Source organism: Dipodomys spectabilis, unplaced genomic scaffold (genome assembly GCF_019054845.1).
Source record: "Dipodomys spectabilis isolate Male_0828 unplaced genomic scaffold, ASM1905484v1 ptg000024l, whole genome shotgun sequence".
NCBI lineage: Eukaryota > Metazoa > Chordata > Mammalia > Rodentia > Heteromyidae > Dipodomys > Dipodomys spectabilis.
This window is the reverse complement of record NW_024870701.1, coordinates 15,072,294-15,086,033: the sequence shown is the minus strand read 5'-3', so window position 1 is coordinate 15,086,033 and position 13,740 is coordinate 15,072,294. Positions and strand designations below refer to the sequence as shown.

Here is a 13,740-nt window from a genome sequence, read left to right as displayed (position 1 = left end):
GCCTCCCTCCGCCTCCACGGGCCTGCAGACCGGAAGCAGTCCGCGCCGGGGGCTGCTGGGAAAACGGCTTCGGAGCGGCGTTTCTGCGGCTGCGGCGGACAGCGAAACTGCTGCGGTTCCTGAGCCAGAGGTTTGCGCCGGCGTTGGGGGAAAGGGATGACGAGGAGGGGGAGGCTGGGCTGGGGTCTGCGGCTCAGTCAGCGAGGTTCGACGAGGAGGTCCGCCGACCCAGCTGTTTCCCGGGAGGTGCCGAGAAAAGGTCGGCGATTCCGAGCCCGGCGGCGGAAGGGAGGGAAGGGTCGGCCGGAGACCTCGGTTCCGGGCCTCCGCCGAGATTTCTCCAACTACCGTGTCGTCCGCCACTCTCTCCCCTCCCCCCCACCTACCGGTTTTGTTCTATTTCGAGGGCCGGGCGTTTCGCGGAGGGTTCTGGGAGTCCTGGGGGGAGGTGGGCGGGCTTTGCGCGGGGGCTGCCGGGACTTGTAGTCTTGGGGCACCGGCGGAGGTAGTGTGACTCCGCTTCTGCTGCTGTTGGCGGGGCAGCCTCCGGTCTTCTGCCATCCACTGCGGGAGTACTGGGAAGGGGAAACCGAGAACCTCCGGACCGAGTTAAACAGCGGCTCTCCGACGGTCAGGTGGGAGATCACTGGAAACTACTGGAGCGCTCGGGACTGTGAGCCTGCCTTCTGGGCCCTCGTCCCACGAGCACTTCGCCCCTTCAACATAGAAGGAAAACAAATTGTATTACACAATGTTGGAACCCTTGGTAAGGTCGTGTCTTGGAATAGGGATGAACGGATTTGGAGTAGACTCTATTTATAAAGCCATCCATCACAATCCAGAGTCTTTAAGAGACCGGTGCGAATTTCTCTTGGATGGAAATAGCACAGTGACTCCCCAAAAGTAGAAGACGTACTCGGCTACTGCTAGAAGTTCTGAGAGTGTTTTTTAAAAAATAGAATAGCTGGGATGTAGCTCAGTGGCAAAGTGCTTGCTTAGCAAGTGCAACGTCCTGAATACAACCCCCAGCACCAAAAAAGAAAAGACAAAAAAAAGTTAAAAAAAACAGAACAGTGATCAATGCCTGTTTTACATTTAAATTCGTTTATGGTGCTGTAGATGACTCATATTTGCATGCAATGCACAGTATGTTTTTCTTTCCAGAATGTGATCTGTTACTGAGCAAGTGAACATTGTCACATATGTTTTAATTAATGAGTTCTTAAAAATCTTAAGATGTTTTAACTTAAAAAAAAACACACACACACAAAACTGCTATTGCCAGGTGCTGGTGTCTCACACTTGTAATCCTAGCTACTCATGAGGCTGAGATTTAAGGATTGAAGTTCAAAGCCAGCCTGGGCACGAAAGTCCATGAGGCACTTTAACCACCAGAAAACGAATTGGCACTGTGGTTCAAAGTTGTGGAGCACTAGCCTTGAGTGAAAAAGCTCAGGGACAGCACCCAGGCCCTGAGTTCCAGCTCCATGACCAAATATGTATGTGTATGTATATATGTGTGTGTATATGTGTACATGTGTATATATGTGTATACATATGTGTGTATGTATGTGTGTATATGTGTACATGTGTATATGTGTGTGTACACATACATATATATATATATATACATTTATAAGGAGAAATTACTAAGCAGATAAAAAGCACTTAGGCTGGGGATGTACCTCAGTGGTAGAGCACATGCTCAAGGCCCTGGGTTCAGTCTCCAGCACGCTACCACACACATAGACAGGCTGTTACTTTTGAGTTGACCTCTGTGTGTGCATATATTACTTTTGATTACAAAAAGTGTTCTAAGGTCATGCGTATTTGGAAAACACTGAGGCAGGCTGGCTCTTGTTTGAATTCTTTTGATTGTTGGAATAGGACTTGTTGACTTTGCAGTTCATAGACTGGCAAATACTTTCCTTTTGGATAAAGGGACAGATAGTAAATACTAAGTTTGTAAATACTAAGTAAATACTCAGTTGAAACTATTGAGCTCTGCTATTGTAACAAACTATGAACCAATAAAGTCATTTTTGGACATGGATTTTTTTTTTAGGGATGGGGTTAGTTGTGGGGCTTGAACTCAGGGCCTCTGCACTGTCTCTGAGCTCTTTTGCCCAAGGTGTGCACTCTACTACTTTAAGCCACAGCATCACTTCTGATTTTTGAGTGGTTAATTGGAGATTAGAATCTCACAGGGGGACTTTTCTGCCTTGGCTGGCTTCAAACCATGAGCCTCAGATCTCAGCTTCCTGAGTAGTTAGGATTACAAGTGTGAGTCCCAGATGCCCTGATTTTTTTAAGTTCATGTTTTCACATGAATATTTTTATTAATAACATCTTTCTGTGTTTTTCAATTATTCTTGAACCATTGTACAAAAATTGGTGGCAGGACAGATTTAGTATGAGCTAAAGTTTGCCTGCTTTGGCCACATAGGTTGTTGCTGAATTCTGTAAAAGAACAGGTGCCTTTTTGTCCGTATTGATCCAAATCTTGGGATATTTGGTCATTTGTATATTTTTTATTTCTTGTGTCTCAGGAAAGCTGTGAGGAAAACAAGATATTTTCCTGAGGTTTATATCCTCCCTTGATTGCCTTTTCTTGAAGTATTACAAATCAGGATGTCTGCACAGTCAGTGGAAGAAGATTCAATACTTATCATTCCAACTCCAGATGAAGAGGAAAAAATTCTGAGAGTGAAGTTAGAGGAGGATCCTGATGGTGAAGAGGGGTCCAGTATTGCCTGGAACCATCTGCCGGACCCAGAGGTTTTCCGGCAGCGATTCAGGCAGTTTGGATACCAGGATTCACCAGGCCCCCGGGAGGCTGTGAGTCAGCTTCGAGAACTTTGCCGTCTATGGCTCCGGCCAGAGACCCACACAAAGGAACAGATTTTGGAGCTGGTTGTGCTGGAGCAGTTCGTTGCCATCCTACCCAAGGAGTTGCAGACTTGGGTTCGAGAGCATCATCCAGAGAATGGAGAGGAAGCAGTGACAGTGCTGGAGGATTTGGAGAGTGAACTGGACGACCCTGGACAGCCGGTAAGCCTGCGTGTGTCACTGTCTTGGGTCAGAAGCACTGACAGAGCAGTAGGCAAACTGCTGATTGTATTCCACTCTACTGAGATTTATATTTATGCCTTCTCCCTATTCCCTTGCCACTTTCTGGTAGTTGTGCTGCTTTGCCACCAAGCTTTTGGCAGTATGATTTGTTTGGTTTCTGTTTTATGTGTCCAGTATCAAAATTCTTTCTCAGTTGAAAAAAAAATTTGTTTTTCAGGTTTCTCTCCGTCGTCGGAAACGGGAAGTGCTAGTGGAAGACATGGTATCTCAAGAAGCAGCTCAGGGATTACCCAGTTCTGAGCTTGACGCTGTGGAGAACCAGCTCAAGTGGGCATCCTGGGAACTCCATTCCCTAAGGCACTGTGGTGAGGACTAAAGTTCCAAGTGGGCCTTTTTTCCAGAGTACTTACATAGTAGTGTAGGGAAGGGGAGTCACTTTAGCTATAATAGAAAACACTGTAAATCTTCTTTTCAGATAACAGTTTTGTTTGCTGGCCTCCGATTTTTTTGTTGTTGTTGTTGTTCCTACATATTAGACATTAAGGTCTTCAGCCTTGTCTTTTCTTTCACCCTCTTTCTGAAGACCTCTTTCTGCTGCCATTTGTCTTATTCTGAGCCAGCACCCACCAGGTCTGTCTATTTTGTACACAGTATTGCTTATCTGATGCTGCTTGTCCTATATCAACTGTTTTTAAGTTTTGAAATTTCTGGAAAACTCTTAAATGAGCGTGTTCTTATCTTTGCTTCAGGTCAGTTATGGTATCTCATACTCTTAGCAATCCAGGCTTTTCTTTCACAAGGCACATTTCACTAAAACTTAGAAGTAACTTTTTTTTTTAAAGTACCATGTCAAATGACCATCTAAGGCAAGTTTCATGTACAGGAAACTAATTTATTTAACTTTTAAGTGTCATGCTAACACAGGATGCTGTCAGCTTATCTTTGGGTTCTTCTTACCAGGACTCCTAGGTTAAAGCTTTTAATCTTCTCTTGGTTATAACTCAGCATGAGTTGCTCATTTTATAAGTAGCTACTTTCAGGCAGGTTTCTTATTATTCACACCTTTGCTTTTGAATGTAGCAAAAGAATATTACAATGATTCCTGATGGTTATTTTTTTTCTTACAATGTTACATTTAGGCCTATTCCTGTTAAAAGTGACTGTCTCCCTGATCATCTTAGAATCTACCATTTGTAACTCCCTTCAGAATGTTTAGTAGAATCATTTGTGTCATTCTGTTACCACACCAGTACCTTTTTAAAGTGAAAATCAGTCATTTTATTTTTTCTTTTGGGAGTAAACAACCTTAACAATAGTTTTCAGAGTGCTATCATTAGTATCTGCACAAGATATTCACCTAAAATTTCCTTTTTTCAAGAAAATGTTTTCCCTTTGTCCCCAGGTAGAATTTGAGGGATATTTACATATTTTGTTTGTTTCAGAGGATGATGCCAGGACTGAAAATGGAGCACTAGCTTCAAAGCAGGAGATTGCTTCAACAGGAGAATCTCATGGCGTTCCTGGTGCTCTTAATATAGGTGTTCCTCAAATTTTTAAATATGGAGAAGCCTGCTTCCCCAAGGGCAGATTTGAAAGAAAGAGAAATCCCTCTCGAAAGAAACAACATATTTGTGATGAATGTGGAAAACACTTCAGTCAAGGCTCGGCCCTTATTCTTCATCAGAGAATTCACAGTGGGGAGAAGCCCTATGGATGTGTTGAATGTGGGAAAGCCTTCAGCAGAAGTTCCATCCTTGTACAACACCAGAGAGTCCATACTGGAGAAAAACCTTACAAATGTCTTGAATGTGGGAAAGCCTTTAGCCAGAATTCTGGGCTTATTAATCATCAGAGAATTCATACTGGGGAGAAACCTTATGAATGTGTTCAGTGTGGGAAATCCTATAGTCAAAGCTCAAATCTTTTTAGACACCAGAGAAGACACAATGCAGAGAAACTTCTGAATGTTGTGAAAGTTTAAGAAATTACAAAAAAAAAAAAAAAAATCAACACTCAGGTCTTTTTCTTCAGATATGAAGACAAAATTAAAACATGAAGTTATACAGAATAGTTTTTTTCCCTGTTGACTGTCAGAAAAGTCCACTGGGAAATATAAAAGAAATCTTTGCTCACCATTAATATTTTATCTGGAAAGAAATGGTGTTATGCCTGCCTAGAAACTGAAAATTTAAATTTAATTCAGGTGTTAATGCCTAAATTTTACATGTGATGTATTTTCTATTTTTTTCCTCCAAACAATGAACTACCTGATTCTTTGTCCCTTAAAAGTTTTCTAGACAGATACCTTGTTTATGATTTGATCATTGAAATGCTTTGTGTAAGTATACATTCCCTTCTACTTTTAAAAGTCAGAATAGGGACTATAAAGTCTGAGAACCATCATCATCCACTTAAAAGTATCTTATAAAAAACTGACCTCTTTCCTTTTACATCATTTGAATATATATTTGAGAAAATAGAAAATAAAGGATGGATAATAGCCTCAAAGAAAATGAGCCTTAAGATCTCAGAGAAGTGATGTGGTAGCACTTCCTTCATAAGGGAAGGGAGGACATCCACGTTGGGAAGATACCCAGATACTTGGATCTAAGCAGTCAAATGTGTCAGTTTTTCTTAAGTACAGTTATCTTTCTGCAGGAAAAAGAATAAAAACAAAACTCATTCATTAGGACACATCTTATTAATGGAAATAAATGTTTTTTCCCCATGTTTTACTAAAGAGTAGACAGTCTAAACAATAGCTATAAAAGTATAAAGAGAACACTAAGGAGGAATTTGTAGCATATGGTATAAGGTAATCTGTCTTGGCTTTTAGAGAAAGATTCACAGATGTAATTCATTGTTATTTTACCTTTATCTTTGTTAAGTACAGAAAAAATGCCTGACAAGAGGACAAACAAGTATCAGGTTTGCTATTTTCCTTTGGTACAAAAGGGTTGACAACAGGCTAGAACAGCCATGTGTTTATTAGTAAACATTTTCTACTGAGAAGGCACTGTGCTAGGTACTGTAATCCTACCCTAAGTAGGTAGGTGTTTCTTTCACTGTAAGTCCTAGGAGGGTTAGTAAGAAGCCTTTTTATGTATTTAGCCTCTTTCCCTATCAGCATTCACAGGGGAAGTTACCTCTGAGATTCCCAGAGCAGTAGTTCTTTTAGTAGGGTGTTGTGTTTGGAAGGAGAGAAGGACTGGGCTCAGACCTAGCTAGCTCTCCAGGAGTCTTCTTCAGAGGTGAGTACAAGATAATTCTGTGTCACAGTTTGGAGGAGGAATTTTTTTCAAAACATGTACTCAGTTTCTAGAAGATTAGATCATACTTACATGTTAAGTTGAATGGACTACTTTAAAAATAAACAACTAGGCTATTAACTAGTTTATTAACAGAATTGGTTGAAGTATTTTTGATTTTCATTCTTAACACATTTTTTAAAAAAATGTATTAAAGTAATACATTGTAGTAGTAGGATTTTATACTCCTTGGCTGAGAATTCCGAGTACTGTGGTTCTACTGTTGGGTGGAAAATTCTGGAAGTTAAAACATTGAATATAAGAAAAGGCTTTTAAAATGGTCATCATTGTATGTGAGGTGATCCAGGCAAATATAGATAGTACATAGTTCTGGAGTTTTGGTTTATATCTGGTTCTTGGATCAAATTTTAAAATGTAAGGTGAGATTTGTATGAGAAAAGTAATAAATTCAAGGCCAGCTGGTGAGAACTGAAGCAGAATGGAGCTTGTTAATAGATTTTTCTGATAACAATTATAAGAAATGTGCTTTATAGACTTAAGATTTATTGAAGTATAAATATGTAGTAATGATATAATGTATTTTAAGTTATACCAGAAAGTGTAGGGACTTTTGTTTGAGTCTTTCTCTGTGCTGGGAGGAAACAAGTCAATTTCCAATAAAGCTATAAACTCCTCTGCTCTAAGATAAAATGATCTTGATTGATTTATTTATAACTGGCCTTTTTTCCAAGTAGGTTTTGAGGTGGCATATTTGGAATGCTGGAATTTCACATTTAAAGATCGTCTTTTCTATATACAAGGAAGCTTCCCTGGGGTAGATGTGTTATGCCAAAGATGTTTGGTAATTTGAGAGCACAGAAATGAGTTAGCAGATGTGATCTGGTTCCAGGTCTGATATCTGTACATTGTTCAGAAATGATTCTTGGGCAAGGGAAAGGTCTGGAGAAAGGAGACTGGATCAAAACAAACAAGAAAACATTGATATTGGTATATAAGGGCGGGAATGATGGGATGTGTATTTACCATCTCCAGTTAGGCTTAAGCCCCCACTAGACAAATTGACTTAAAATAACTTTGGTGTGATTTATGATTTCATCCAAATATTCATCCATACCCGATCAGGTAATCAGTGAGCTGGGGGGGGTACCTAGCTTCCAGTTTAGTGGTGATACGGCAACAACCAGTGTCCTAATTAGAATATCTGTTTAGCAAATGAGCAGCGTTGTCAGGGCACATAGATTGCTGAGTATCTATTAGTTTCTGGTAAATGTTCTGGTGGCCTTGGAGGTTATGCTGTTCATATTCACACTCAGTTAACATCTAGTCTTTAGCAGTGTCTTACATTTGTGTAAGCTAAGGGGAGGGTTCCATGTTTTTAAATAATCTGCATGCTGAGCATTGGATTAGACACTATACCTACCTCAATAATTGTAGACTAGGAAAGTAAGATTCAGATCTTGACTTGCATGTGACTAACTAGAGCTAAAACTCAAATCTAGTTCTGTAGACTCCAAGGACATGATTTTTGTGTTATGAGTGGTCGCAGTTAAATTTTAATCAATACCGCTTTTGTTTGAGCAAATGTAAAACTATTAGTTCATTTCAGATTTTCATAGTACAGAAATGTAAAATGAAAAATATTTTAGAATGTAAAAACAGCCTTATCCAGAAGTGGTAATTTGGTTTGTTGTCGTTCCAGCCTCTAGACATATGAATATTTGAGCAAAAATTTGTTAATAGCCAGCACTTTGGGTTGATGTGTACAGGAACCAGTTGTAGCTCTTTAATATGGATTAAGTCTTAATCCTTAGCAACCACATGAGGTAGGTAAGTAACTTCATATATGTACTGCACTGAGATGCCTCCTTTTACCCATATTGGTGTAGACATTTTTTCCATAGCTGCATACTATTCTCTTGCATGAATATACTCTTAATTCATCTAACCAACTCCATATTGATGGATGATTAGCTTTATAGATAGAGGTTGACATCCCTATACATACGTTCTACTACCTGTGTGGGTATTTCTGTAATATAAATAGCTAGAAATGTATTTATTGGGTCAAGAGTATACACATTTGACATGGCTGGGAAGTACAATCATATAGACACTAATTACGATTCCATCAATAATAAGAATGCTGTGTGTACTGCCAGCCCTGAATACTTAAAATTTTTGCCCATCCGATAGGCAGGATGTGTTATATTGGTTTTTTGTTTTGTTTTGTATTTGTTTTTTGCTGGTCATGTGGCTTGAACTCAGGGCTTGGGTGCTGTCCTTTTGCTCAAGGCTAGCGTTCTACCACTTTGAGCCACAGGTCCACTTCTGGTTTTCTGGTGGTTAGTTGAAAATAACAGTCTCATGGACTTTCCTGCCCCGTCTGGCTTTGAACTACAATCCTTAGATCTCAGATTCCTTAGTAGATAGGATTACCAGTGTGAGCCACTAGCGCCTGGCTATGTTGTACTTTGTTGTGCCTTTGTTTGCAGGAACACCTTTTCAAACCTGTCATTATATTGTGAATTACTTTTGCCTCTTTTGTTTTTTTTTGGGTATAATATAAATGACTCGCTTCTCATTATACAGAACTTAACATGCAATATCAGTGCAAGAGCAGAAACTGTTTTCTCCAGGACTTCCTAGTATACACCTTCAGAGTACCCTTTCCATACATTATTTTTACATAAGTAGAATTATATGTATGAATTGCTTGTTTCTTTAATGGGATTAAATACTATGAAAATGCCATTCCTTTTTCCCCCCTGCTGTTAATATTGTCAAAGTGAACATCATACTCAGATGTCTTTGTGCATGTGTGTGAATATTTTTTAGGTGGAGTTCTATAAGGTGGATTGTTGGGTTAAAAGGCTTTCTGCCTGACAGGCCATCCCTCTAAGCATTCTGAGAGAGCCCAATAACTTCTATATTTCTACCAGCTATTTGGAAAACTCATGTCCCTGCATAGATTTACCTCTATAGTGTTCATCTCTTGGGCAAAGTAAAAATACTTCATTTTGCATTTCCCTGGTTAATAATGGAGTTGGGAGTCATGCTCATGTCTGTTGGTCTTTTATAGTTTTACCATGGGTTGTTGGTAAACTTTCCCTGCATATCTGTTGGGTTACGTGTTAGTGTGGATATGATTTTTGGTTTTTGGTGGTGTTTTTTTTTTCTTAGCATTTCCTGTCCCATCTTCTTTGGTAACAGAACCTTTATTTATTGTGAACTCATTCCATGTGACATAAGTGAGCACATGACCAAGCCTGGCGTCCTCAGTTCCACAGCTCCCCAGCCACTTCAATGAAAGCAAGCATACAGTAAGTTAACCTAGGCTAAAGAGAGCTTTCAACAGAACTTCTGCTGGAACTACTGGAAAGGCAGCTTTATGGGGACACCAGGAACCAAGGACCATATAAGCCTGAATTTTTACCACATGGATAAAGAACGAAGAGACAATTGGAGGCTAACAGAAATGGAAAGAGCCACATTCAGATGTCATTTTTATGGAGGCCCTAGATCCAGCTGTGCCTAAAGCCTGCCCTACCTCTGGACTTTAAAATTTTGTGAGCCAATAAAGTCTCCTCCTTGTTTATGGTAATTGAATTTGATTTCTGTCCTGATTAATATAGGTTATTTGTATTTTCTTATTGATTTGTAGAAAATGTAATTTTAAACTCTAGACTTCATGCATTATAATAAAATTAGAATGGCCTTCCATCAGCCTCTCTCATTTGTTACTTCATTCCCGACACACACCATGCATGCATACATTATATTCCAACAATAAGTGAATAATGTGTTAAAAATGTCTGCAACTTTTCATGCAATCAGTTCTTCCCATCTTTCCAGACTCATTAATCCAGGACTCTATGATGGCTGGGTATTACGCTGAGTCTCTGTGCATCCACCTCCTAACTGCATCACCTGTATCTGTCCCTTACAGTCCTTCCCATGGCTTCCATCTCAACATGGTGGAGACCTTCATTTTATTTCAAGCCTGTGCTTAAAGCTGCTGGGGCTCAATCCCTGATTATATGTATATGGCTTAATAGGTATAAGTCAAGGTCAATGAAGAACATCAAAATGTTAGGATGTTATTAGAAATGCAGACCCATGGGTGGCATGGGTGAGTCCCCTGCTCCCTATTACTGCCTTCATAAATAAGGAAATATGTAAAGAGATATTTTAAGAACTTAAAGTAGGTGGAGACCTTGTTCAACTTTATTTGTGTTATCACTCCTTTCCCAAAGGAAAAGTATTTTACCCCAGTAGTCAGCTAGGTCCGACTTTGCCTGCTGCCCTCCTCCTTTCTCTCCAGACTCATCTTTGACCCGTGTTCATTCCAGTTCAGCCACACCAGCCTCCTTACTGTCTCAAGCAAAACAAGCATTATTTTTACATCAGGTTCTCTGCACTTGCTCTTCCCAGACATGGAACATTCACCAGTCTCTACCTGCTTCCTTACACAGATCAGATTCATTTTCTCAAGAGGAACCCTCCTGGTCCCTGCCATCTAAATTGCGTCACCACTCAATAGACATGTTAAGGCAGATATTTAGGACATAGAAAATAACTCAAGAATATGCTGGCGTGGATTCTTTGCTTTTCTTCTGTCTTCAGATACGTCAGCTGTCAGGGCTGCTGCTCAAAGTTAACCTTACCACTGGATTGAAGTCATCACACCTACTCAGAAATACACTCTTCTAACCCTCTAGCACATATTTTCTTCTTTTTGTATTTTTTTTTTGGGGGGGGGGTCCAGTCGTGGGACCTGAACTCTGGGCCTGGGCGCTGTCCCTCAGCTCTTCAGCTCAAGGCTAGCGCTCTACCACTTGAGCCACAGCACCATTTCTGGCTTTTCTCTTTTTGCTTATGTGGTGCTGAGGTATCGAACTCAGGGCCTCAGGCATGCAAGGCAAGCGCTCTACCACTGAGCCACCTTCCCAGCCCCGTTTTTGTATTTTCTTAATTAGCAAACACTTTATTATTCCAAAACTGAAGTTTTCAGGCTGAGGTGGTATATACAGGTGTTAACTCTAACTTGCCTAAAAAAATAAAAGCAAGGATAGAGATAGGAAACGTGAGGATAACAGTAGTTTACCACCTGGAGAGCGCATCTAGATGGAGGTGAGGAAGTTTAGGGGTCAGTCTCAGTGGAGCAGATGGAGAGCAAAGAGTCCAGGGTAACGTGGCTTAGCTTTTGCAGAGATGAATACCAGAGAGGAGATAATGGCATGGAAAGAGTACTACAAGTCCTCCTTGAGTATTTGAGAGTGGAGGGGGCAAATCCAGGATTAGAGCAAAAAATCACTGGAACTCTTCAGAAAAGCTTTACAATCTACAGGACATAAGAGCAGTGATCCTCAAAATCATACCTCTCCCCCAAACATTTTGGTCATGAAGTAGGCACTACTGACATCTACTGAATATAGGCAAGAAATGCTGATAAACATCCTACTATGTAGAACAAGGCAGCAACCCATCCCAAATGACTATGTTGCTAAAGTTGAGAAACTCAACTACTAGTAGTATTAGCAGTACCAGAGTACTAGCGCAAGTTTTAATTTATAAGTAGGAAAACATGAACCATAGACTAAACACTGACTGAAAAAAATGTAAGACCTCAGAGGTAAACACATCCCATACAATGCTCAATGTATTTGGATCTTGATATATTTAGTATCCAACAATGCACAGTATATAATGCCTGACAGGCAATCAGACATTGGAAGTCATGAGCTTGGCCCTGCTGGCTCACACCTGTTATCCTAGCTACTGGACAGCTGAGATCTGAAGATTATGGTTCTAAGCTAGTGGGGGCAGGAAAGTGTGTGAGACTCTTAGCTTCAATTAACAATTAAAAACAGCCAGAAGTAGAGCTGTGGTTCAAGTGGTAGAGTGTTCGCCTTGAGCAATTAAGCTAAGAGCCAGCACCTAGGCCCCAAATTCAAATCCCAAGACCAGCACACACACAAAATTACAAGTAATATACTAAAAATGAAAGGTTAAATTTGAAATTAAAAACATAGTAGCACTTACACTGACATCTCTAGAAACTGAAACGTATAAATTTATCAAAATGTACAAGATCGATATTAAGAATACTACAAAACTGATGAATCAAAGAACTTGACAGATAGTCCATTTTCATGGATAAGAAGCCTAGTATCATCAAGATGATAGTTCTCATCTTGTTGTATAGATTGTCTATCTCAATCTAAATGAAATTATTTGATGAATACTGACAACATGTATCTAAAGTTTGTAAGGAGAGGCAAAAGACCAAGACACAACATGGAAGAAAAAAGCTGGAAGACTAACACTGTGAGACATCATGATTTACTACAAAGAATAAACAGACCCATGAAATAGTCCAAAATAGGTTCACACAATGCAATCAGATCCAAAGGTTAGGGGATGATTGGGTAAAGCACAGAGAATTCTTAAAGCGGTGGAACTATTCTGTATCACATCAACATAAAAGGCAAACCCTAAGAATATGGGTTTGGGGTGATAAATTACTATCCATGTATATGCATATGAAGGATATGGGCAATTCTGTACCTTCAGACTGCTCTAAAAATAAAGCATATTAAAATAGCAATAATAATTGATGAAATGCAGTTAAAGTTAAGGGAAAACTTATACTACCTCTGTATTTGGAGACAAATTAAATTCAATCACTTCTACTTAAGAAGAGAAAATAGCCAGTTGCTTGTGGCACATGCTTAGCTACTCAAGAGGATAACATCTGAGGATCTCAGTTTGAAGCCTGCATGAGCACGAAAGTGAGACTCTTATGTCCAATTAAACACACACAGACACAGTCACAGACACAGAGACACACAGACAGACAGATACACACACACACACACATACACAGAGCCAAAAACGGAGCTAGAATGTTAACACTTGGGTAAAAAAGCTCAGGGACAGCGTCTAGGCCCTGAGTTCAAGCCCTAAGACTGATACAAACCAACAAAAAAGATAGGCCAACAATAAACCTAAAGTAAAAACATATAAGAATAACAAAGATTACATCAGTAATCAACAAAAACCAAAAATAAATTTCTATAATCTATTTAAACTCAAACTTGTCTTGTAAAAAAAAAGCTTAATAAAATTGACAAACTTATAGTCAGACTGATCATAAAAAGGGAAAGTACAAATTATTTCTACTAGGAATTAGAAAGGTAACATTGCTATATATTGTATACAAGTTTCACATAAAGAGTTCCAGCAATACTACAAAAAGAAAGAAAACAAAAAGAAAAAAAAGGAAAACAAATATAAGGAATTCTAGCCTAGTTGGCTACCTCTGTTGTAGATTCGAATTCTCATTTATCAAGATTACACTGCTTACCCATTAGTACTAGGGCTTGAGCTCAATGCATTA

The 13,740-nt window shown here is 39.6% G+C and overlaps 1 protein-coding gene across 2 annotated transcripts; it reads left to right on the top strand.

Moving 5' to 3' along the window:
* Positions 1 to 34: 34 nt before the first annotated feature.
* Znf24 (zinc finger protein 24) lies at positions 35 to 10,061 on the top strand. 2 transcript variants are annotated; one of them, XR_006146905.1, is made up of 5 exons: positions 35 to 130; positions 2,550 to 3,051; positions 3,290 to 3,437; positions 4,515 to 6,323; positions 9,552 to 10,061. XR_006146905.1 is itself a non-coding variant. In XM_042675024.1 (4 exons), the coding sequence occupies exons 2-4, from the start codon at positions 2,632 to 2,634 to the stop codon at positions 5,051 to 5,053; spliced, it is 1,107 nt and encodes a 368-aa protein (XP_042530958.1). In that variant the 5' UTR covers positions 35 to 130; positions 2,550 to 2,631; the 3' UTR covers positions 5,054 to 7,991. The 2 variants fall into 2 exon arrangements, 1 of the variants encoding a protein (XP_042530958.1); XM_042675024.1 differs by lacking the exon at positions 9,552 to 10,061 and having other exon boundaries at positions 4,515 to 7,991.
* Positions 10,062 to 13,740: the final 3,679 nt, after the last annotated feature.